The sequence below is a fragment of the Ahaetulla prasina genome, chromosome 4 (genome assembly GCF_028640845.1).
Source record: "Ahaetulla prasina isolate Xishuangbanna chromosome 4, ASM2864084v1, whole genome shotgun sequence".
Lineage (NCBI taxonomy): Eukaryota > Metazoa > Chordata > Lepidosauria > Squamata > Colubridae > Ahaetulla > Ahaetulla prasina.
In genome coordinates, this window is record NC_080542.1 from 32,026,811 (window position 1) to 32,054,249 (window position 27,439).

Genomic DNA, 27,439 nt, shown 5'->3' on the forward strand with positions numbered 1-27,439 from the left:
TCCAAAGTCATTAAGTGAATCACTGCAATTGTTAAATGAATCATGTGGTCGTGTGAATCTGGCTTCTACCATTGACTTTGCTTATCAAAAACTGGCTGGGGAGGTCACAAATATTGACCACAGGTGCAACACTTGTAAATACCTGCCAGCTCCCAAGAACGCAAATTTTGATTACATGTCGCTGGGAATGCTGTGATGACAGTCATTATGTGTTATGATTAGTTGTAACTCCCTTTTTTTGGTGGCTTTGTAACACTGAATAGTCACTAAACAAATGATTGTAAGACGTAGACTTAATCTATTCAAAGCATCAAACTGAAAATTTAGAGTGATGAATTTGGGGAAAGGACACATATTTACAAGCCAAATCAGGCTTAGCCTGGGAATTATGCTTTGGCAGAATTCTTAAATGCTATTGAAAAACATATTTCACAGTATCCTTTTGAAATAAGTCATGGTAGTTAAAGTACTTTTAACAGTGCAACATATTTTGAGAGAACAGACATCAATATCTCTTATAGCCTCCTTTTCTACAGGGGCTCACATTTTTATCCTTGTCAAAGCCCTCTTTGAACTGGAACCGTAGTCCGCTCTTAACGCCCAACTCCAGCCACTTCCCCTTGAACCACTTGATGGTAGGTTTGCAAGGGAGCTGAGACCCATTCAACTGCACATGGATAGACACATCACTTCCTATATAGAAAGGAAACATCAAAGTCAGAACTAAATAGGCACTTTGTTATCCTATTAATCTAACTCAAGGGAATTAAATTTCTAGGAAAAGATGGATTCTCTCTGAAACCCTGAGGAAATGAAATTACTGATATTCTAAATGTGCTGGACTATAAAACCCAGCATTCTTAGACTACACAGCTATTAGTTGTGGTGGCTGGGGATGGTGAGGTTTCAGGTCAATCTTGCTGTTGTTGTTAGCTTCAGGGAGATGCTCTATTCAGTGATGAGAAATCTTAGGCACCAAGTGCCCAAAGTGCATGCACGTGCCCCATGCATGCGCCCATGCCCCCCCCTGCAAGATGCAGCCACGCACGCAACCCACATATGCGGCGCAACCCACGCATGCCCAGCAGAGTCCCGAAGATCAGCTGGGTAGCAGGAGGCATGAGCGGATGTGGGGCAGAGACCCGAAACAGAGCTGGGGCAACGATGCGCATGCCACTTCTGGCACACATGCCATAGGTTCGCCACCACTGCTCTAGTTAAGGGGTTGGCAACCTTAAACACTCAAAGAACCACTTGGACCTGTTTCCTACAGGAAAAAAAAACTGGGAGCCACGAAACCTGGATGGACGTGGCCAATTCGATGTCACGCACTCTCACCCAGTCACATGACCATGTAGCCATGCCTACCCAGCCACAAAACTATTCTCTATGTCTCTCCCCCTATCTCCCCCTCTGTGTGTCTCTCTCCCTCTATATCTCTCCCGCTTCCCCCCCCCCCCCCGCCCCTGTGTCACACTGTATATGTCTCTCTCTGTCTCTCTGGGTGTGGGTCTCCCCCCATCCCTTCGGGTGACCGTCCTCCTCCTCCCCTCCTCTCGTAACTCCCTGGTTGGCTGTGGCTAAGCCGGGAGTGTTTGAACGCACAGGGAGACTCCAGCCTGAAGTGGCAGGAAACGAAGGCTGCCGTACAGGGCAACTTCGCTCCTGCACTCTCCGGCAACCCTCTTCCCCCTCCGCCTCTCAGGATGCCCGGGACAGCTGTGGCTGAGCTGGGAGCGTGTACACGTGCAGGGAGACCCTCTTTAAGCGAGCGTCAAAGCTCAAGAAAGGCGCACGCAGAATGGGCAACAGCTTGCTTACGTAGGGTCTCTCTGTGCATGCGCACGCTTCCAACTCAGCCACAGCCAGCAGGGGGTTACGAGAGGAGGGAAGGGAGGAAAGTTCAGGAGCCAAGCTACCCTGTACCTGCATTCACACCACATTTACGCGTAAGGTTGCCTTTGCTTCCTGCCGCTTCGGGCTGGAGTCCAAAAAAGAAATAAAGAGGGGCGGGGCGAACCAGTAATGGGACAGGGAGCTGCGGCAGGGGGCCCAATGAGCCACTTGTGGCTCCGGAGCCGCGGTTTGCCGACCCCTGCTCTAGTTGATACTAACCTAGAAGAATCAACAGTTGCTTTATACTAATTGGAAGAGAGCCACATCTCCTCTAAGAGAAGATTCTTAGAAGTGTTCTGATTATTGCTGATATACAAAATGATTATAACATTGATCCATAGCTTAAGGCATGTGATAGAAATCTATAGTTATGCAGGAAGTTGCTTTAATCTGGCAAGATTTCTATTTGGAGGTGAAGAACAACAAAGGAAACTATTCATATGTTGTTCTTAGTTCTTGAACCCTGTCAAGGGTAGACACACTTAACCCTATAGCTTTATTGTACACACTAAATTAGCAAGAATTAGAAACAAGCTTCTAGGTTCTCCTCCTATCAGTAATAGTCAGACATAGAGAGAGAGAGAAAGGATGAATGGATTTTTTTTAAAAGACTACTCAACCAGGTCTAATAAGAGACAGCTACCTTTTCCTCTATCCTTTGAAATGCCCTTACCGGTTTCTTCTGAAACTATTCTGATCTCAGCTGAATGCTGGAATTGTAAATTTTCAAACTAATGTCTGATTTAATTGCTTTTCCCACTTTTTTTTTTTTTTTTTTTTGTTTACATTTATACCCCGCCCTTCTCCGAAGACTCAGGGCGGCTTACAGTGTATAAGGCAATAGTCTCATTCTATTTGTATATTTTTTACAAAGTCAACTTATTGCCCCCCCAACAATCTGGGTCCTCATTTTACCTACCTTATAAAGGATGGAAGGCTGAGTCAACCTTGGGCCGGGCTCGAACCTGCAGTAATTGCAGGCTTTGTGTTCTTAATAACAGGCTGTTCTTAATAACAGGCCTTACCAGCCTGCGCCATTCACCGGCCTTCTTCATCTGTACTATTTAGGTCATGTGTCTTAAATTGAAAATGTCTTTTTTATTGATCTGTATTAATGTTTAGAGAAGAAAGAAAGAAAGAAAAAGAAGGAAGGAAGGAAAGAAGGAAGGGGAGGGAGGGAGGGAGGATCTCAAAGTAAGATGCACAACAAAATGTTAAGATTTTTTTTTAAAAAGTTCGTGTAAATTTCATTAGAATTTAGAATATCCATTGATCTTTTGTCTTTCTACTTTGGCATTTACCACAATGTATTAGCACATTTTCTGGCTTCTTGATGAAGACTCCTTCTGACTGTGTAGAGGGATCCCCTTTGTCTTCCACTGGGGAGAAAAAGGGTAGCGTGATTAATGAAGGTCAAAAAGTTCTAGGATATAGCAAAGCAGGAGAAAGTATTATCATTGCATTTAAATTCTAAGAAGGAAGGACGGATTATCAAGAGCATGATTTAAGAGACCCCTCTAAAAAAAGTATTCCATGTCCTGCTTATAGTTAATATGATTTTTCTCTCCAAAAGATTTTACTTCAAAATTAGGGGTGGATGAGGGAGCCAAGTTTATTATAGATCTAGCTAGATACCTGTGCTTCACTATGAAACTATGTGATGGGGCTTAATAAATCGTCACTTACAGCTTGAAAATTAATGAATAGTTATGATCAGCCTCTCCTCTCCCCTTATTTCCCTCAGCCTTGTCCCACAGAAGTCTATCCTATCCTATCCCTTTCTCTCCCTCAGGCTTTCCCCACAGAAGCCTCCCCTATCCTATCCCCTTTTCTCCCTCAGCCTTGCCCCACAGAAGCCTCCCTATCCTATCCCTTCTCTCCCTCAAACTTGCCCCACAGAAGCCTATCCTATCGTATCCCCTGGTTGCTACTGTGAAAGTAAAACTGAAACTCCTCTCCTCTGCTTGTGTTTTGCATTTGGAACAGATTTCAGGTGGGGAGGAGGAGTAGAACTATTTAGCATCAGAGCCTATTTATAATAATATAGGAAATACTAATGCTCTTATGGTCATTTTGAAAAATCCTTTCTTAGTGAGCACCTAGAAGTCAAGAAAAACATACGTGGGAAATTTCAAGTTTGTAGGCTTTATGGTTCTGGAGATTTTGTGATGATGCATGAGTGGTATTTTGCTTTTATATATATAGTTAAGATTTGATTAAAATAGAGCTAACACCAGAATGTTAAGCATTAGTGATTCCTTGACTTTTAAATAGTTTTAGTTATGGAATCTTTCTGGACCAATTAAAGGTATAGAAAGTGGAGACATGATATTGTGGTGGTTCTTTTTCTTTCTCCGTGTCCCGGTGGTAGCAAAGAAGACATTGAAATGTAGAGCCCTATTTTAAAAGGTTCATCAAAACTTCAGTCTCTCCACACTTATATTTGACATCTATATGGACCTGCTGGATGAAGTCATCCATCAAATGAACTAAATATCTCTGTTGTGAATGAGCAAATGATACCATTGAGGTTCCCCAGTGTCTCCAGGCTTATGGAAACCTGGATGGAGAAGAATTGACTCTGGTCAACTCTGCCAAAAGTAAATATCTGTGGGTTCTGAAACCTCTGAACTGATATATTTTTTATCTTTAGTTCTGAATGGAGTAGCATTTGCAGTAATTCATCCCCTAGAGCAGGGGTGTCCAAACTTGGCTCTTTGGAGAGTGGTGGACTTCAACTCCCAGAATTCCCCAGCCAGCATGAGCTATAAATTTAAGCAAGTTGCTAGTTGGAGAATTCTGGGAGTTGAAGTCCACCACTCTCCAAAGGGCCAAGTTTGGACACCCCTGCCCTAGAGCCTAGTGCAATGGCACGTAGGAAAGAATGGATGAGGAGACACTGCCAAGGGAATAAGAAACAGCATACTCCATAGCTATGGTAGATAGTAGATAGGACAGACTTAGAACAGACCTTTATTAATTTGCTAAGGCTTTATAAGAGAGGAGGGGAATTGGTACTGTTAGGCTTGCTGGATTGATATCAACCTTGCAAAGTAGACTAGGTAGGAATCAAAACCAGATGAGTTAATTCCACTTTATCGTAAAGATACAATGACAGTCTTGCATGTCTAAAAATACAATTCTCCCCACATCTATCCAAACTAAGGAGCCTTCTAAGCCTCTTGTTCCACCCTGTTTCCAGCTATTGGCAATGATGTCTCTTCTCTGACCATTCTCTTGGCAGTGTCTCTTGAAGATAACTTGAAGATTTCCAACATTCCTGTGTACTTAGTTATCTTCTAGTTGGATTACTAAAATAGATTCTATGTGGGGCTCTCCTTGAACAGCATGTGGAAACTGCAACTTGTCCAGAATGCATTTTTTTAAATTTATGTGGGCATTTTTGGAACTTCACAATGTGCCCGTATAACACTCCTTCTATGTGAGATGAATGGTTTTTTAAATTTTTATTTATTTATTTATTTTGTCAAATTCAACGGTATATTAGGGCCTCTGGTGGCTCAATAGACTAAGACAGTCTGTTATTAACACAGCTGCTTGCAATTACTGCAAGTTCAAGTCCCACCAGGCCCAAGGTTGACTCAGCCTTCCATCCATTGTTGTGGGCAATAAGTTGACTTTGTATATAATATACAAATGGATGAAGACTATTGCTTAACACAGTGTAAGCCGCCCTGAGTCTTCGGAGAATGGCGGGATATAAATGCAAATTATGTGTGTGTGTGTGTGTGTGTGTGTGTGTGTGTGTGTGTGTGTGTGTGTAGGTCTTTGGTTATTCGGGTTTTCTCCCGCATAAAATTGGAAGTGTCTTGGCGACGTTTTGACAAAGTCTCATTCGTCATCTTCAGGCTTCAGCTTTGTGCTTCTGGGAGCAATGTGATTGCAGCTGTGTGACTGCAGCAAAAGGAAGAAACAGCTGCAATCACATATTGCTCCCAGAAGCACGAAGCTGAAGCCTGAAGATGACGAATGAGATTTCTTCGAAACGACGCCAAGACACTTCCAATTTTATGCAGGAGAAAACCTGAATAACCAAAGACCTACACACACACACACACACACACACACACACACACACACACACACACACATATACATACATACATACATACATACATACACATACACACACACACACACACACACACACACATACATACATACACACACATACATACATACGTATAAGCATGAAATAACCATACAAATTGGATACAATCAAGGGGAACATTTGGACAGGAACGGTAGGCACACTGGTGCTCTTATGCTCCAATGAGCCTCTGGGTGCAATTCTGAGTGTTTATTGTTATCCATAAAGTCCTGCATGGCTCAAAACTAGATTACAGTGCTTGTAGGACTACCCAGGGGTGAAATGCTCCCGGTTTGGACCGGATCACCTGATCTGGTAGCGATAGCAGCAAGTGGTTCGGAAAACCAGTAGCAAAAATCCCTGCCCATCCCCATGCCCAGCTGAGCCACGTGATCATCAGAGGGTTTTTTTTATTATTATTTTTTAAAACATTTTTTCTTTGGTTGAAAAATGCTTTAAAAGTTAAAAAAAAAGCCTCTGATGATGGCGCGCGGCTCAACTGGGATCGTCAGAGCCTTTTAAAAGCATTTTTTCTGAGCTGAGTTGCCTAATCGTCAGAGGCTTTTCAAAGCATTTTTTACAACCTCTTCGGCCAAAGAGGTGGTAGAAAACATGTTTTTAAAGTAAAAATAAAAAAAGTTGGCCACACCTACCCAGTCACATTACCCACCACCACCAAGCCACGCCCACAGAACCAGTAGTAACTGCCTAATGTCCAATGGTTTCTGCTTGGGCTGAGTGACCAAGAAATGACAGGTTTGGGCATGGTCCTGCTCTCTCTAGTAAGCAGCGTCTCAGCACCTGCCCTGAGGAACAGCATTCATCCAGTTGTCCTTTTGGCAGTTTACAAAGCATTAGAGAATTGGTTCCTCCATTGGATATTTGAACCAGGATGCTAAGAGAGTCTTGCTAGCTGATTTCTTTTGCTATTTTTCTAGAAGGAAATATTCTTACCTCCTGGAACCTGCTCTGCTGGAGCCTCAGCTAGAAAAAATAAAAGGTGGAGGGATATTAGATGTTTAATTACAACCAACGAATAATATGCTATTTTCCACACAGTCCTAAGTACAGATAGTTCTTGACATAAAAACTGCTCATTAAACAATGGTTCAAAGTTATAACAGCCTTGGAAAAATTGGCTTATGACAGGCTTACGATCTGTCCTCAAAGCTTTGATCATCACACCACTCCTGCAGTCAGGTGATTGCAATTTGGGCTCTTGGGCTCACATTTGCAACTGTTGCAGTATCTTGTGGTCTCATAATCACAGTTTGAGTCCTTTTCAACCAGTTTTTGACAAGCAAAATCAATTGGGGAATCCTGATTTGCTTAACAACCATGTGATTCACTTAATGACCACAGTGATTTGCTTAATGACTGCAATAAAAAGTGTTGTAAAATTGAGTTCAGTCACATGATGACTTTCTGCAAGAACTATCATGTTTCCCCAAAAATACGACATGTCCTGAAAATCAGGCCAAGCCTGATTTTTGGGGTGGACGTAAATATACGTCCTGCCCTGAAAATAAGCCCTAGTGAAGGGGTGGGCATGAGCAGCACAGGAGGCAGCCCTTCCCTTCCCTGGTCACTTTATGGAAGCTCAGCATCTTAACTGCAGCCCACAGATCAGCTGAGCCAGCAAGGGCCGGGAGCTGCTTCTCTGTCTCTCTGCGGAAGCCTCCCGGTGCAATGCTCTGCTACAGCTTTGGAACAAACCTCTGCCTTTCCTGTGCAGGATTGCAAGGCTGAAGGCTTTGGAAGGAGCATTTTTGGGATGTGTGTCTTTGCAGAACTCCTCAAGGATAGAATGATTGGCAGGGAAATGGAGGGGGGGTTTTCTGCTGATCAGAGCAAGCTGAAGTCTTCAGCCTTGAAATCCTCCACAGGGAAGGCGGAGGTTTGCTCTGAAGCTGTGGAAGAGCATTGCACTGGGAGGCCTCCACAGTCAGACAGAATGAGAAGCAGCTCCAGGCCCATGCTGGCTCAGCTCATGGAGGCTCCCTTGTGGGCTGTGATTGAACTTCCAACCCCAATGGACCCAATGGGCGCGAGCTACCGCAACCCAGAAAGGGGAAGGAGTTGATGGGGGGGCTGTGGGAAGTTCTGGGAGTTGAAATTCACAAGTCTTTAAATGGCCAAGTGGCTGCCGATGCTGCTGCTGGCCTCTTCGCCCTCCTGGCAGTGCTGCACTCGGCAGCACTGTGGGACTGATCCTGCCTGGCCGGGTTGAATCATCCCAGATTGAAAATTTCCGAAAATGTCCTAAGCACCACCAGCCTGCCAGGGCCCCTTTGGGAGCGGTGCCTGTGTCGCTCACCCACCTTTGCCTTTGGGCTGCTGAGCGCCAGCCTGTATGCCTATTCAGTGCTGCAGACACTGGGCTTTCCGTACATCTACACTGAACCCAACGGTCTTTGGACCTTGGTGGGAGCTGCAGCTCTCTTACTGGCTGTGCAAGGTGGCACAAGCAGCATGGCTCCACCCGCGATGCCAGCAGCATGGAGCCTGGGCCAGCAGGCAGGATGGGTGAGAAGCTTCCCGCTGGCCAGGCACTGAAGCTCCATCACTGCCGGTGGGGGGCGGGGGAGAGAGAGAGATCTCCTTTCCGGCTGTAGCAGAGCCAAAGAGTCTAAAAAGGGCCAGGTGTGGAGGGAGGGGGGAGCGTGGGGGGAGCGAGAGCAAAGGTGAGGTACTGCACATTAACCTGGCAGGAGGTGGGAAAGTTTTTGTAGGCACAGCACACAGCTCTGCCCTCCATCTTCCTGGCCAGGCTGCACTGCTGAGAGGCGATGGAGTAAACTGCACAGACTTTTGCTCATCTCTTTCTGGACATGCCATTTATGCTTGTTGGGCCGCTTCCAGAAGCTGGTAGCTCTGCAGCCATCCACTTTGCTTTTTCCCCATGGGGTGCTTGTGGGAGGCACTGGCTGCGGGTGCAGGCAGAAGCAATCCCAACCCGCTGCCCACTCCGTCCCTCTGTCTCTCGGCTTGCTTGTAGCCACGCCAAGCAAGAAACACCACAGAGTGTCTGGATTACCCCCATGCCTCTGCCTCCATCTGCTGCAGGTGTGACCATGCAAGCCTCCTGCAAGGCAGTTGGGGTTGCTTCTTTCCCTCCTCCCCCATCTCTTTCCCTTCCATTGCTACTTCTGGGGAGCAGACAGCATGATCGAGAGAGCAGGGCCAGTGGTAGCACTTTCAAAAAATAAGCCCAAAAGAAAATAAGACACTGTCTTATTTTTGGGGAAACACAGTAGAACTGCATTGGTTAGTGACTGAATTGTGGTTTTAAGTTGAGGACTAGCTATATAAATTCTTGTTGCAACACAGTTTTTCTCAGGCCTGTAAATATATCACATCTGGATATTTACATTTTACCCACATTCTTAATGCATATAGGATAGCCTTACAAAAAAAATTGAATGAAACCTTGTCATAACAAAACAACAGCAAGGCCTTATGTGTGAATGAAAGAGAATGCCTATTACAAGAAATGTTTGGCAAGGACTAAGTGCAACTTTTCTTGACTAAGTTTGAATGTAGCAACTGACTGATTTCTTGCTAAGTGAATGATGCTTGGACTTAGGAGTTTATATACTCATCCCAGTGGTGAAATCCTCCGCTATGCATGCATGTGCAGTGTGTGCCAAATACGTGCTGTGCGTGCATGCACAGTTTGCATCAAAAATGCGTTTCATGCAGAAAAAGGAGGTTTAACAAGGTTAAGTAGAACAGTGAGGAGGGAACAGCTGTGCCACATGATTTAATATAGAATATAAATAGTGTGGCACAGCTGATCGTTGGAAATACCGGTTCAGATGAACCGGTAGCTTTTTTTTATTACCAGTTCATCCAGATTGGTAGCTTTTATCACTAGCGGTTCTCCCGACCCAGTGCAAACCAGTAGCATTTCACCCCTGACTCATCCCCATTCTTTGTTCCTCTGCTATAGCAGCAAAAAAGTGATCAGTTAAAAAAATACTGTCCAGTCAGTTGAAACAAGTCAGTTTCTCAAACCATGCCACAGCTACTTATAGTATCATTTCCAAAAGAAATAATGAATGTGTTCTGCTGTGCTATGATTAGGTTAAAGCTGAAACAAAAGCTTTCAAGGGATGAGGTGATGGTGTTTTTTCTGCCAGAATCTAGAATCCATAAAACCAACTTGAACATTTTGCTAAGAAGATGACAAGGAATTGAAACTTCTTTTGAAAAAGTTTTTTTTCCTCATAAACATATCTTAAATGTACAGTTTCTTATAGCAGATCCCTCGCATCCTGGACATAAACTGTTTCAACTCCTACCCTCAAAACGACGCTATAGAGCACTGCACACCAGAACAACTAGACACAAGAACAGTTTTTTCCCGAAGGCCATCACTCTGCTAAACAAATAATTCCCTCAACACTGTCAGACTATTTACTGAATCTGCACTACTATTAATCGTTTCATAGTTCCCATCACCAATCTCTTTCCACTTATGACTGTATGACTATAACTTGTTGCTGGCAATCCTTATGATTTATATTGATATATTGATCATCAATTGTGTTGTAAATGTTGTACCTTGATGAACGTATCTTTTCTTTTATGTACACTGAGAGCATATGCACCAAGACAAATTCCTTGTGTGTCCAATCACACTTGGCCAATAAAATTCTATTCTATTCTATTCTATTCTTATCTAACATACATATTTTCTTTTAACTTTCATACTAACACAATCTTCATCCTAAACAATTTAAGTATATTTGGGGTTGCTCTTCTACCATTTCATCTTTCTTGTTTTACCACAATTCTTCTTCTCCCTCTCCTCTTTCCTTTCCCTCCCTTCTTCCATCTACTTTCTTCTTTCCTCCTCTCCTTCTTCTTCTCTACTTCCCCTTCCTTTCCCCCACACCTTCCTTCTTCCTCCCTTTTAACTGTCTCTCCTACTCGGGGTGAAATGCTCCTGGTTCAGACCAGATCAGTCGATCCGGTAGCGATGGTGACAGGTGGTTCAGAGAATCAGTAGCAAAAATCCCATTCCCCCCCCCATGCCCACCCAATGCCCAATGCCCAGCCGTCAGCTTCCCCGTTTGCCACTTCTTTTAAAAAATTCTTTTAAAAGGTAAAAAAAGGCTGTGATGATCACAGCTGAGCCGCATGATCATCAGAGCTTTTTTTTTACTTTTAAAAGCATTTTTTTACAACCTGTTTGGCCGAATAGGTTGTAAAAAATGCTTTTAAAAGGTAAAAAAAGGCTCTGATGATCCCAACTGAGCCGCACAATCGTCAGAGCTTCTTTTTTTACTTTGCACCACAGCTGATCACACATTCCTGCGCACACTGTTCTACTTACCCCATGCCTCCTTTTGGCATGTACTGTGCATGCGCATGCACCTTGCATTTGGTGCATGGTGCACATTGCACATGTGCGCGCACATCCCGTATGCGCAGCCAGTGAACCGGTAGTAAACTGGTTCAGATTTCACCACTGCTCCTACTCTTGTTTCCCATCTCTTTCTTCCTCTTTTTTTCCCTTTCTTCTTTCCCTCTCTCTCCTTCCTCTCTTCTCTCCTCTGTCCCTCTCCATTCTCTCTCTATTGTTGTATTCATTTTCAATTTAGTATTTTCCAAAGTGGTATTTGAGCAATCCCGATTTTTATTTTCATTTCAATTACTTTTTCATTCCCCCCCCCTTTCCCCTTTTCCATTTACACAGGTGTCTTCTGGGTTTCTATTTCTTTTTTGTTTTCTCTCTCATTAATTATACTTTATCTAATTTATTTTTCTATCATCTTTTATTCATATTTCTTTTCTAACCATACATAAAATCGTCCCCATGTCTTGAAATACACTGATTCCTCTTTATCTTTTATTTGCAATGTTAACCTATTCATTTCTGCACATTCTAAAATCTTCTTTATTACTTCTCCTTCTGATGGGATTTTTTCTGTCTTCCACTTTTATGCAAATACAATTCTTGCTGCTATTATTATATGAATAATCAAATATGTATCTTCTTTGCTATATTTCTCCAGTAATATACCCAATAAAAATGCCTCTGGTTTTAACTCTTTACATTGGTGCAACATTTCCTCTAATCATGCCTGTATTCTAATCCAATAATTTTTTGCTTCCATACATGTCCACCACATATGATAATATGATCCTGGCAATTGAAAACTTTTCCAACATTTAGCTGATTTATCCTTAAACATTTTTGCTAATCTTTCTTGTGTCATATTCCATCTATAAAACATTTTATAGAAATTTTCTTTATATGCAGTTGCCATTGTTAATTTATAATTCTTTTCCCATAGTTGTTGCCATCTCTCTAGTTCTATCGTATAACCAAAGTTTTTTGCCCATGCTATCATTGTCTCTTTTACTTCTTCCTCTTCTAATCTGATTTGCAATAAGTAATTATACAATTTAAGGAATTGAAACTTGTGGCAGCTTAGCTCATCTTGAAAATCTAAGGTTTGAAACTGCTTTTTATGACTGGGTGTTTTAAACATGTATATTGTATCTAGAGTGTGATTTTTGGCTTTTATGTTTTATTAGGCAGAAATGTCCTTTTCAATTAGGTACCAATGCCATACTGAATCCCACAAAGGAAAGATATCAAAGGCAGTAAAGCAGTCATTTTTTCCCCTGGATCAATAAAGATATCATCTTACTTGTTTGTCATTCCTTTAATTAAAATGGTCTGTCAGGGATCAGCAGACTATGAGTTGGGAGCCAGTTTTTCTAGGTCAACATGCCAGCATGTGCAACACTAATGCAGAGGTCAGCAAGCAGCAGGTCTCTGCTTAAGTTTTACATTATGGGGTATGCAAAATCTTTCCCCTGTTCCTTCAACTCTGAGAATGCACAGCCAAATAAGACTCAAAGTTAATTTATTTTTATTTTATTTATTTTTCACACTTCTCAACTGCCCATCTTCCTCATAGAGGTGCTATGGGTGCTGTATCATTTAAATAATTTAATAAATTAAATTAAGCATTAAAAACATATATTTGCTCCCAGAAGCACAAAGCTGAAGCCTGAAGATGACGATTGAGATTTCGTCAAAACGTCGCCAAGACACTTCCAATTTTACGCGGGAGAAAACCCGAATAACCAAAGACCTACATACAAACACCCGCGAAAACCTCAGAAAACAAATATATATATATATATATATATATATATATATATATATATATATATATATATATATATATATATATATAGGTCTTTGGTTGTTCGGGTTTTCTCCCGTGCTTCCATATATATATATATATATTTTATATATATATATAAATATATATATATATATATATTTTCTAGGGAATCAAATGCATGGTTCAAAGTAGACACATTATGTCTGTATTTTTCTGTTTGTATTGACATGCAAGAAACCATAAAGAGAAGATTATTAAAAGCAGCACAGTTAGTTCTAAACATCTGGTTATGGTCCAATTGTTCACTAAATTTCATGGCATCCAAATAAGCTGTCCTCTCATCTTCCTCCACCCACCCAGACTCATTCTTTGACATGGTTTCTCATCAGAGAATGATTTCTTCAGTAGAAAAAGACAGAATAACTGTATAATGTATTTTGGTTGATAGTGGTAGGAGCACCCTTTGACTCTGGCATCCATCCTGACTCAGCCTTGAATGGATTATTTTTAATTATTTCTTTTCAACAGGAACATAATCATACCATTAAGGTATTCTTGGGAAGAACAACTGCCCTAAGTACCATTTGTAGAGGGGCATCAAAGGCTAGTACAATATTTGCAATGACCAAATGGATTAAATTCTTTATATTCAGTTAGCAAATAATCTCAATGTCTTTGACTTTGGGGCTCCTCCACAAATAGCGGTTTATTGGGATACTGACTTCAAAGGGTGATGGGAAAACATTCTCAGATGAATATTCTGCCCTTGGCCTTTCTAGAGTCTTGTAAAGGCTTTGCATAGCATTTTATTTCCATTCCCTTGATGAGGCTATTCATAATCACCAGGGAACAGAAAGGGAAACAGTATGTTCTCTACACCCCTTCATTCTTCCAATCTAAAAAAAAAAAGAGTAGTTGACTTTCTGCTGGTTCCTGTATGCATGATTAAGTTGAAATATGGCTCATAGTCTTACTTTTGAGCTCTTCTTTCTTCACATCCTTTGGCTCTGCTTTCTTCACTTCTTTCTTCTTTGCTGCTACAGAGGAGTAAAAAGACAGCAGATCAGGAAAAGTGGGAACAACAAGGCAACCCATGTCCTCCAATTACATGCAACTATGCCAAGTGACTAGTTGGCCTTCAGAGGCTACTCTGTTACTGTGATTATGCCCAAAATTTGGGACCAAGTACCCATTTTGAGTGGCATTATTTTTTCTACCCTCCCCTTGACAGTTTAACAATTTGATCAGTAAAATATCTGAAGTGCTGCAAACAAAGGGAAGATGAGGCATAACTTGGCAAGAAGAAACAGATCTTTCTCAGCAGCTTTGTAAGCCACATGAACCATCTTTAAAATCCAGATTCCTTACGTCTTACACCAGGGGTGTCAAACTCAAGGCCCGGTGTTTAGATCCTGCCTGCAGGATGCTTAGATCTGGCCCGCAGGGCCACTCTGGAAACAGTGAAGGACCAGTTTGCAGTATCTCTGCCAGCGAAAATGGAGCTCCATTTTCACTGGCAGAGCACTCGGGCTGCCACAGGCACCCCCAACGCAAATGATGTCAGACTGACCATGCCCATCCTGCCCAAGCCTCCCCCACCCAAGGTCAAACACAACCCTGATACGGCCCTCAATGAAATCGAGTTTGACACCCCTGTCTTACATAGACCTTGTAGCTGCAAGTAGTCAGTAGCTGTGTTTGGCCTGGTAAAATGGAACATTGCAGCATGATGGTCATTATTCTGGATTCCTATTGAACTCTACACTCTTCATTTTTATTATTTATTATTTTATTAATTTTGTGGCCATTGAATGCACTCAGTCTTCGATAAGCTATATTTAGGAACTACCCTTTCTTTCTTTTTTTAATAATTCTGCAAATCTAATGCAAATCATTAGTATGCTCTAAACATACTAATGCATGATTCTCCTCTGTAGGCGATGCTATTTTGGCTATATAAGTAACAATACTATCTGAAGACTTGAAATGATAAGAATTTTATTATCAGAGGATGTTCATAAAGCATTATTTTGAGGAGAAAGATGAAGAAATCCTTCCTAGAAATTTCTTTTTAGGAAAAAAATCTTTCTCATTTAGAGAAAGTTTGGAGAGAATAAGTTAAGCTAAACCTGTGGAAAATCTGCCATCCTATATTTTCAATAGACCTGAAATCACATACTTGCATTTTGAATTCAAGATGAGCTCTTCATCTCTAGCATCATTTATCCTGATGAAGTTATTTGTACACACTGTCTTTTAAAAAATTTAAATGAAGTATAAAGTACAGCCTTCCAACTATGTCTTTAAATTAACATTTTTAACATAACAGAAAGATAAAAAATATTCAATGCAGCAGCAGTAATATTATTAACCATAATAATTAACTAAAATGAAAACTACTGTAAATTTATGTTCATTCACTTAGTTAAAATAATGAACTTTATTATTCTTTAGTTTATTTTTGTGGATTTATACCCCAAAAGGAAGTGGAAGCTTGGGGAAAGGGATTATTTAGAGATCTCCCTGCATTTTATGCCAATAGCAACCATATGAAGTTGAAAGAGAGAAAAAGCTTGGCCCAAGATCACTTAGCGTGACTTTCAAGGGCTGAGAGATGTAATGTTGCATCTTTCTGGTCCTATTCCAACACCATAATCCTTACGTTATATTAACATTTAATCAAAGTCTGTTTTCTTGGGGCGTAATAACTTATCACAATGCTACTCGGGATCATATGGTCCTTGGAAATACAAGGAAAATTGTATTTATCTGAATATTTAAAAGGTGGACAAGCAAAATGGAAGGCAATATTATTAGCCATCTCTATTGATAATGATGAAAATCTTAATGCAATACATCTGGTGTAACCAAGTGAAAAAAATTGGATTAGAACAAAAAAAATTCCTATCATCCTGTATATCCAAGCATACTCCATCTCTGTGATAATCAGCCTTTATATTGCAAATCTAACCTTGAATTGGACAACACAAGGACCTATTCCCACTGCTGAGATAATTTCCATCCATCCCTGAGCCAGTAGAAAAGTATGTTTTATTTTATTTTTATTAGATTTTTTTTATCCTGCCTTTATATCATTATGACATTAGCGGTTCCCACTGTTGACCCCTGTCCTGCCTTTAATGCTTTAACTGCATTAACTGTAACTGCAGCAATCTGGGTTCTTTCTACTGTAAGAGAGGATTTTTTTAATGTTGTTTGAGGGTGTCCTTGGACAGTGTTGGTATAAGACTAAAATAATTTCTTAAATACTACTGTAGCTAAAGACAATTTAAGAGTTTTTCACTCATGGCCTGGGGACAAGATGAATGCTATGTTATGGAAATGTGATTAAAAAAATGTTATTGAGGCTTGTTTGTGCCATGGTTACCTGTAAATGGAGAAAGGCTCAAAGACAAATATGAATTCAGAAAGGCAGGAACTTTAGAACAGTACAAATATTTTAGCTGCCAATAATAATACAACACACTGAGTAAAGCATGTTTAGATGAATTCAACAATTAAATTTAATAGCATGCCTCAGTACAGTTGCCTTTTATTCTTTTATCTCAGCTGGTGTTTGATTAATCCTTCCTAAGGGAAATATGCTTTTCTTTCTTTCACGCATAAGAATTGCTTTTGGCTAGATTATTTCTTTATTTCTGATTCTTTGATGTCTAAAATTAAAGCATATAACATTATAATTTCAAATCATGCTCCTCTGAAGCTTATTGCATTATCTGGGGCAAAATTACAAATACTTTTTAAGTGGTTTCTTGGCTGAAAAGATCTCTCAAGCAAATGGAACAGAAAATGGCAGATACTTTTCAAAAAGACACTTTCACTCATTTTTGTCTTTGGCATAGGATACTACTATGAGAACCCATCTGAGAGGAGTCAAAAAACTCAAGCTAGTAGTTGTGATTATGCAAACAAACCACAGCTTCTTTTTTTACACACATCAAGTAATGTATTTAAAAACAGACCAGGGCTTTAACTGCACTGTTAAACCTATCACCTTGTCTATTTTTGACTTTGGATATTGCTAAAATATTAAGTCAAATCATTTACTTGTTTGTTTGTTTATTATTTATTTATTTATTTATAGAATTTATTGGCCACCCATCTTACCATAGGGTAACGCTGGGCAGCTTACACTTACATATAAGCTAAAACATAAACAATTTAAAACAAAACAAAATTTAAAACCAAGAACACATGGGGAGAGCGGGGGTGCAGGGGGATCTCTTATTACCTGATCAACCACCTCTATTGTGCTGCTCCCCCATTGGGGTCCCAAGCCAACTGGTAAAGTCATGTCTTTAGGCCCTTGCAAAAAGATAGGACTGTTGGGGCCAACTTCACATGGGTGGACAAGATGTTCCAGAGGATAGGGGCAACACCAGAGAAGGCCTTCCATCTGGACCTCGCCAGGCAGACTAATCAGGTTGACGGGACTCGCAGCATGCCTCCTCTGCCAGCATGAGTGGTACGGGCCATTATTTTTTTTTTACATTTATATCCCACCCTTCTCCGAAGACTCAGGGCGGCTTACATTGTGTAAGGCCACAGATCCCAGTGGACTGAGTATCATGCTATTTAATCACTTCTTTTTTAAAAAAAAAATTGGTTAAACCAATGGTTCTCAAGCTGTGGTCGGTGGGCCCCTGGATAACTGTGATGTCATAACGAGATCTGTGAAGGCTTGAAGAAATGTTATGATTTAAATCTTAAGTCTTGGGGGTCCAAGGCCACAAAAGGATATTTTATAGGAATCCGTGGTGAAGAAAAGGCTAAGAACCACTGGGCTAAATTTATATTTTTAAAGGACAAAATAAACTAATTTTTATTGTTTTTTTCATCCCAGCTATCTCTTGAAGGATATTTTGTCCCTCACAAGAGAGGGTATCTTTCTAACTATAATGATCCAGATCAGGCTCCATTTATAGAGTACCGTCAAGCTTCAGGCAGTATCAGATTTTTATTGTTCTTACTTTAATTCAAAATAAATAAGATCCAGCAGCCGTAATTTCTGTGGGTGCTCAGAAAGCTTTCATTACATTCATTTGCAGCTGTTTCAGTCAGTTTGATTTATTTGGTTTCTGTAAAGTTTTATATTTGAAGTTGATAGATTTATTTAATGTCCAAATCATGGAAAATTTACTAATAGTATATCCTTACTGTAGTTAAATTTATGTTGAGGAACACCTCATGGTTGCCCTTCTTTTCTTTTAATTTAGTTTAGGACTTCTTGCTATTCACTCAAATCCACCCTATCCAGCAGCTTTCACCCCATAAAAGATCCACTAACTTTTGAAGGCAAATTCTTTCAGCCTCTGTTGGTCAATGTCATACCAGAAATTCTGAATATATCATCTGAATATATATGATGATTAAAAAATAGGAGTCTACCAGCAGTTTTCCAACTAATCTTTTTTAAGACATAATCTTTCACAAGTATCTCACTTCACGAATGCCCATGACACTCCATAATAGATCTCAAAGTGATTATTTAAGAAAAATAAAATATTAACAACACTACTCAGTGAAAAATTGTTGAATAGATATGTATGAGGTAGTTTCAGGAATCTCAGAAAATGCCTACAGGCACAATGGGTTTTTAATATAGTACTATGATTAATTCATAAGTTATTGGTAATTTTCCACGAAACCTACCTTCTTGCCCTCCCCCTCTCCCCAAGTTTTCCCGTTCACCTTACCCCAATTTACATCCAGTCTAGCCACATGACAAAGTGAGCTGGAACTCAAGAAAGCTTATTCTCTTTAATTAAAATCATGCTAGCAAAGTTGGAAAACATGCTAGCAAAGCTGTGGTTTATTGTCTATTTATCTTGATATAAGAATACTGAGGAACCCATCTCAATTGTTAAATTTTTATTTACCTTCTGTTTTGATACAAATAAAAAAAACTAGACAAATTATCTAGAATTCTCTTGAGTATTTGGGATAACTAATGGATTCAGCATTGAATTTGAGATATTTGCTATATGTTTATTTCATTGCGTATTTACAGGATATATTACATATATATTTCTTTGGCAAACTTTTACTTTTATAAATTACAACTGTCTATTAAGAGAAAGACCTTAAACTTTCCACACTTACAAGTTTATAACTGGGCATCTAGCCTATCTTTGGTTACTGACTGGTGTAAGCAATTTTAGAATTTAGCTCCTCCTTGGACTTAGCTTGAGAGTTATTATCTGACCCTACTGAAACCCTGGCAGGTATTGTGCAGGTATCAATTTCAACACCTATATTTAATACTGCAAGACATATATAAAAATATTAGTGCTCAGCTTTGACCCATTTAGCCATGAGAAGGCTACATTATAAGCCTAGTTTTAAAATAGTTTCCAAATCTGTTTTTTTCGATGAACTGGGCCACTCATTTTGATCAACACAGCTCTGAATAAGCTGTTTTTAAAACTTCATAGAATTAAAAATGTGTTTGAGTTAAATCTCAGAGTGCTTCTTGGCAGTATATTCAACTTCTTGTTGTTCTGGACCAGTCACTATCTGCTTAAGATATATATGTTCTTGATTAAGTTACAAGTATGTGGAATCTATTTCAAGAACTATGGGTAACTTTTGCAGGAGTTGGACAAAGGAACAATGCAACCCTGAAAGATGAATTATATATTGAATTGAGGAATATTGTTGATAGTATAGCTTGCAATGGTCTTTGTAGAGCTAGCCTCAGAAGCAACTCAGAAGCTGCAGCTGATCAGCTGGTACCAAATATGCCAGCTATATTGTTAGGGAGGCAAATTACCACTAAAGAATAACTTCAATATTACAATTAGTTCTAACTGGTTTCTAGGCCCATTGTATAGCCCTATGTTGAGATATCAGGAACAGAGTTGCCAAAGTTGACTCTGTTCATCTGCTCTGAACAACTGTTCAGAATAATGAATGAAAGTTTTGTTGTTGTTGCTGTTTCAACAAAGAGAGCAAAAAAACAAGTTCTTCAAGCAATATGGGCAACTTCTTTGGAGTTCTGTTTTCAACATTATTTCCAGACCTTTTCCTCCAATTTTTATTGCTTTAGTTATTAATTTCATGGTTGTTGCAGTTGCATGCATTGATGCTTTTCAATACATGTGGATAATAAAACAGACAATATGCAAAGTTTAAATTCTTCAAACATTCCTACTTCAAAGGAGTGAAGAGAAGCATTAGTATTCCTCACATAACCGATAGCAAAGCTATCTTCCTTCCCCTCCTATTATATAGCTGAATACTAAGGAAGATTTTAAATGGAGCAATACATAAATGCTTAAAAGGTGTTTTAAGCAGGTCTGAATATTGTAGAAATCTTTTTTTACAAAGTGTGATGAGTGCTACAACACAACGCACAAGACCCTAAACTTGACTTAATCTCATACAACTGTTGTATTCACATTGCAGTAATGAAAATACCTTATAGATGCTAAAATATGAACAAAGTAAAAATAAATTCCTTGTTGAGTCAATTCCTGGTGACTTGGAGACAACTCCATATAGTTTTCATGGCAACACTATAAAAATAGTTTTCCATTGCCTTCTTCTGTAAACTACTTTTAGCATGGTCTCACATCATGTGCATATTGACATGAATCACACAGGCAACAGTATTTAGGATGATCAAAACACAAGATTTGATCTTGTACCTAAATAGTTTCCCACACTAAGAAGATCATCCATGTCCCAGATATGTGAATGCTCTCAAATGCCAAATGTCTCTTCTCTACTTTACCCCTTGCTGAATCTCTTCATTGCCTTGCTGAAATTTTCCACAACATTCCATGCTCTTCGTGTGTAAGGACCTGCCTTCCAAATGATCACATTTGGAAAAATCCTCTTTGGTCTCAAAAATCCATATCTCAATTGTTTCTTCTAGATTTTGGATAATTGAGTTATGGATTTTTGAGAGCAAAGAGGATTTTCGTAGGACAACAGGGTTTGAACGATGATGAGATGATCCTAGGGGAATTGATGCTAGAAGTCAGTTTGGTAGCAGGACAAGAACAGGTGAAACCATTCTTGTCTTGGAGTAAGTGTCACACATTTGAACTGCCAATGAATGACTGGCTGTAACCTAAGAACCACCTGGAACAGATTTTTTGCTTTTTTGTCTATTCAATTTATATGGCCACCCATCTCATAGGACTGATGCTCTGTGATGAACAAACATAAAATCAGTTAAAACCAATGTTTAACAAAAGCTGTTATTCCAACTCCAAGTGGCTACAAGCAAAAGCAGATCAGAGTAATTATAAAACTTAGTTTGCTTATTCCTTAGAAATTACAGTGTGATTTCTAAATTCAAGACAGCTTAAAGTATTTAAGCCATATTTGTGGCCAAACCATTTAAGCCCAGAAAATTGGATTAAAGTTAACCAAGAATCCATTAATTGAAATTTTGTACATCTTGACTCTGGCTTTGGCTTAAGAGGTGTCTACTAAATTCAGTTACTGTAACATCTTAAAATAAATGCACCAGCTGAAGTGGCAGGATGAGATGCTTTTTCTATTAAGACCATAATGTCCCTATATTTTAAACAGGAACCCTAGCTTGAAGAGAGAGGTGATTCATTTCTTTCCCATGTAAACAAACCCCTTATTATTGCTACATGTTCTGAGTTGTTATATTTTTGAGGATTATACTCAAAGGATAAATCGATCTTTTTAAACTGCAGATTATGGTCTCAAATCAGCTAGCAGACACACGTAGATTTTGTTTTAACTTTATTGCTGGAAACAAAGCATTGAAATAACATCTAATTGTATAAGAAATTATTTCCCAGGTAGGATCCTTTAAGAAAGTTCGAAATCAATTTATTAAGAAAATAAAAGGTGATGAGCAATTTGCCAGTTCCAGTTAATTTATGGAATAAAAAAGATCAACAGCCATTATTTAACAGGGTTATTAAATATAAAGGCTAATTACTAATTGCATGATTTATTTATTTTAGTTTTTAATATATATGAATTAGTATTGGAACTAAATTCTCCAGTTCCAGAAATTAGGAATCTTACCAAGAGATATATTATTACATCTATGAAGCATCCACATTTTTTAAAAAATATTTCTTTCTTCACAATACTTCCCTCCTCAGGCCATTTTGTGCAATGTCAACTTAAACTAGTTGGCTAAATTAGGAAAAAATTGGATTCTAATGTTTAATCACAAACAACCAAGATCTGTTTTCACTTAAGAACCTGAAATATGAGCAAACTTCATAGTCAGGCAAGTATCTCCCCCCACCTACAAATGAGTATATAGCTATGACAGTTGTAATTACAAGGACCAGTCATAAGTCTCCTTGTTCACCATGACTATAACTCTAAACGGTTGCTGAATGAGTGATTGTTAAATGAGAATTATCTGTAATGATGCCTTCAATTCATCAAGCAACATATTTTTAAAGTAAAAATTATTTTAAATTTGATACTTGTTAATTTTATTAATACTAGTATTTTGATAGGAAATAATAGTATGGAATATGAAAAGAAGCAACTAGCTGACACCATCTGGAAAGAGTCATTTATAATATTGTTGTGCAGATTAATTCATTGATTGACTGATTAATTCATCAAGCTCATTATGATTTATCTAACAAGGCAGCAATCCTTTCAATGGGACAGCATTTATCTGATCACCTCTACTGAATTTACTTATTAAATGTATTACAATCCTTGCAGACAAGGTAGAACCTGGGGATTACATAAACTTCTAGGAGTTTATGAACATATATTGCAGTCCGTTTTGGATCATTTTTGTTTAAAATATTGGCTCCTTAATTGCGCATCCTCCTACAAAAAACAAAGAATTAATCTCTTCTCTCAAGTCAGGATCCGTAAGATTCCCCATATGCTTTTCTGGTGCATGGACAAAGTGCAGATCATCAAGCAATTGCAAACAATCTCAATAGATGGAGATTAGGAGATGAAGACCATTCAAAGATGTTTGAGCCCGAGCACCTCTCATTTTAGAAAGCACACTCTCTTGCATTACCCCAGGCCCAGTCTATTTCCTTTTAAGCGCTACATCTGCACTCTATGTCTCTCAATAAAGTTACCACCAGGATGAAGTCCTTTCTCACAGCCTGTCTGACCCCTAATATATCCTGGTGTTGAGTGCTGAGCCATCACCAAAAGTGATCACTAATAACACAGCCGGAGCAATGCCCCGCCTCCTCCACCCCCATCTCACCGGAAGGTTGGTCCAGCTGTCGCATGGACTTTGCCAGGTCCTGCCTGATCAGCTCTGACCGAGATGCTTTGCATAGTTCAGGAACCTGATGAGAGACTTGGAACTCACTCCAAACTCCCTGGGAGAAAGTTTCTCTTCTTTCTGTACCTCTCCACTCATTAAATCTGGTTCTTTCTTTATTTCAATTCACTGCCCTGAATGCCTCTAAAACCCTACACAGAGGGGAATGATTTGATAGGACTCAGATCCCCATTTGTTTTGGCCAGAGAAACTAAACATAATACAGCCTTTCCCTGTGAACCAGTTTGTTGGGGCATGGCTAGCTGGTTTCCTCTAATCAAATCACAGGGATCCCATTTTATGAAGACAATATTCCATCTTGTCTTAAAGGGATGTCTATTTCAACTCTTGTTTAAAAATAAAAAATGTAAGAAGGGAAGGCAGCCATCAGGCCCAGAGCTGCCCATCAACAGTTAGCATCTGGTCACTGCCTCATGCCATTCATGTCTTTATTTATTTAAATACATTTCAATTACAGTACTTATGTTGTACACGTACATCTCTGTATATAGAATAGCAGAGCTGCTAATGGACAGCTCTCAGGGAGCCACTGCTCTTAAAACTGTACAATAGAAAATATTTTCTATAATTCCACTAAGTATCCCTGAATGGTACCTGTGTGAGCCAGAATTTGGAAGAGGTACTTCCAGTGAACGGTACATCTATGTAGAACATATTTAGTTGGCATGTTCTATGGGAAAAAGAGGCTTATTATCAGTCCAGCCAGAAAAGACATATATCTGGTACTTATACATACTCCAGCTGATCATTTTCCTTTTAGCCACTCAAAATGATGATGATGTAATTTTAAAAATCGTTGCTTGATTGCAGGGAAAATAAAACCTGATTTTTTTAAAAAAATTGACTTGAATAAGTAACAGGCCAATTGTGCTCCGACAGGAAGAAGGACTGGTTAGTACTTGGATGGGAAATTATCAAAAAATATTAGGCTTTAACCTAGACTAAGAAGTCAAAAAATGGCCCAGAAAAGACAGTGATATCAAGAAAGCTTGCAAGGATGTGAGAATTAAATTGCTTGTCTCTCATTTTATTGGTACTGACCCTTGTGATAGCTGTGGATGGGTAAGCAAAATTCAGAAATGTTACAGTAGAATAGAACCATTTGCATTTTGACAAAGGGCACATACGAGTAGAGAATATTGGTTGGTTGGTTGATTGGTTGGTTGGTTGGCTTTTTAACAGTTTCTAAAGAGGAAGAAGGAAATTCTTAAGTTCATGATGTCTAACTGTAAGTTCTCCCAATTTAATCATTTGGTTCCTAATATAAAGATCTGTGTCCCTCACTCCAATTCAGAGGGTTCCCCTAAATGTCATCATGCAAACATGAAACAGTAAGCAGGAGTAATATCTATGGCAGTGTTTCTGAATCTTAGCAAGTTTAAAATGTATATGTCAGCTCTGGTATGCCTGGCAGCCATTTCAGTGGGGAACCAAGAAGCCAGGATTGCCTTTTATGTGGGGAAGCCAAAACTGACATGGCCACCATGTCGCTAAACCCACCAAATCGCAGAACCCACGTCAGGCCTGTCACCATTGCTGACATCACTACCAAATAGTTGATGGGCAGCCAAACGACTGAAAGCAAAATGGATTTTTGTGTACATATGCACTAAGTGTGGCTGACAATGGAACTCTTCTGGCCTCCCTGCTCAATGTCTACTTACTCAGTTTAGGGAAGAATAGAGGGTGGGGCGAGTGCATGGGAGACTGGGCGGGGCTAGGGAACAGTTTAAACCGGTGCGACAGTTATTGGACAGTTAGTCCTGACTTTGGATTTTCTGTTGATGGATGTTAGTTTGCGCCGGTGTTTGTGAAGGATATAAAAATATTCACTTCATAACTATGTTTTGGGGTTTTTTTACCTCACATTTACATCGGAACCTGACAGTATGGACTTCAACTGGCTGGCTGGGGAATTCTGGGAGTCCACACATCTTAAAGTTTCTCAACATCTGCCCATTAATTAGAAAGGAAAAACCCATCAACTTGATGATAATTTTATTCCTTCATTTGCAATTGGAAGCCTCAGAGGATATAAAATGAGGCTCTAGCACCTTGGAGGAATATAGTGATTTCTTTTGAACTGTTAATAGTTTCCTCTCTTTAGCTTTTAAGGATCTCATTTTAGGATCTTTCGCTGAATTTGGGGCTGGACTCATCAATAAAATACTTATGTTCTCATAGGCTTTATTTGGGAGATGTTAACTTAGAATGGTTCATTAATAGTTACAGTGATCATATTTTCCTGGGGGGGGTGGGGGGAAATAAAGGACAAACCTGAAAAGGGGCATATCTCAAAAAGATTCATACGGATAGAAAATTGTAATTGTTTATATTTATATCCTTGCTTTACAAAGTATATATATAAATGTATTGTAAAAAGATAATCCATACTTTTCACATGCATATGAAAGACTGCATTGTAGTACCATTTCTAAAGCAAATATTAAATAACCCAATTAAAGAACAAAAGTGAGACTGAACAATAAATCAATCTAAAGACAAGCTTCCTGAAATAAAGGGCTGTTCTTTATAATACAAGACATATAGTCACTGTACCTGTATATCTTTCGCCCCTTCCCATTAGTGCTTCTCTGACCTTTCATGAGCTCCATCTCACTTTGCTTTTTGGGGGATCTTCTGCCCTATTAGGGGCACAGAAGGAGTAGGGTTTTCTGCCCAAGAAAGCAGGCATGGCCAAGTTTATAATTAGCCCGCCTGGCTTTAGGCTGCTTTTGCTGAGCCCCTAAAGTAATTCAACCCACAGGCTGAAGATGAATCCCTTGGCATCAGCACTCTGGTCAAGCTAGGCCTCTCAGTTTACTTTACTTGCTTCTTACCAAGGAGTTCACTTTCACCATTACAAAATCCAGACATGCTTGCTTCAATCCCAGAAATGCAAATTATCCACTATGCAAGGTTTAAAGGGGAAGGATGCCCCTCCAAATGTAAAGGTAAATCCCAACAGCAAGTAATAAATTCAATAAAAATATACAAATAACTATAAATACGCAGTGGTTCTCTGCACTGTCTAACCATGTACATTTCAGTGCATATTCTGTCCTTATACAGACACCCAACTATGTGTGAATGCATTGAGCTGAGACGAAAGATGCAGATCATATACCCTTAGATTTGTTTTCCTATAATCTGACTCTAATGCACGCTTTAAAATAAATGTTACATACATTCAGTGCAGCAGTCCTTATATGCATCTTACAATATAGATATTTCAATATGTTCCATTATTAACAACATTGGTCCTAGGCAACATCATTATGTGCATATACCCAGAATACATATCATAATAATCTCAAAGACGTGAAATCAAAAAGTAGGCTATCCTGTGTTTAAAACATAAAGCTCAAAGCTAGAAAATTTGTATGCCTCGAGCTTAAGAATCTCATGGTGATATATAATTCAGCTAAAAGGTAGAATGGAATGCTATAGATTCAGGTGTGCAAGTATTCCAGTTCTTATTGCATTTTAACTCCGAATTGGATTTTAATTAAATACTTTGTATGGTCTCTGCTCCAATAACTATATGAAAGAAAATTGGGCATCTACTCCAGCAGATGTCTAAATCACATCAGTCATATAAACACCATTCTTCACACTGTTCCAGTTTGTGTTACACAATTAATATGCAGTTACCAACTTGATTTTCTCTCCATATTAAGAATGGGATTAGCAGATGGTCCAAGCACACACACTAGCACCAGCCTACACATCAATATTGGATTATTGTAATGCTCTCTACATGGGGCTCCCCTTGAGGTGCACTCGGAGGCTTCAGTTAGTCCAGAATGCAGCTGCGCGGGTGATAGAGGGAGCTTTGCGTAGCTCCCGCGTAACACCGCTCCTGCGCAGACTGCACTGGCTACCTGTGGCCTTTCGGGTGCACTTTAAGGTTTTGGTTACTACCTTTAAAGCGCTCCATGGCTTAGGGCCTGGGTACTTACGGGACCGCCTGCTGTTACCACA

General features: G+C 39.5%; 1 protein-coding gene across 1 annotated transcript in view; it reads right to left on the reverse strand.

Annotated features, from left to right (window-relative positions):
* Positions 1–27,439, reverse strand: part of MYBPC2 (myosin binding protein C2) — a 61,722-nt gene that overhangs the window by 24,691 nt on the left and 9,592 nt on the right. The window contains 4 exon segments of the mRNA XM_058184122.1: positions 545–693; positions 3,198–3,275; positions 6,962–6,991; positions 14,133–14,195. Of these exon segments, the coding sequence (XP_058040105.1) occupies positions 545–693; positions 3,198–3,275; positions 6,962–6,991; positions 14,133–14,195 (320 nt within the window).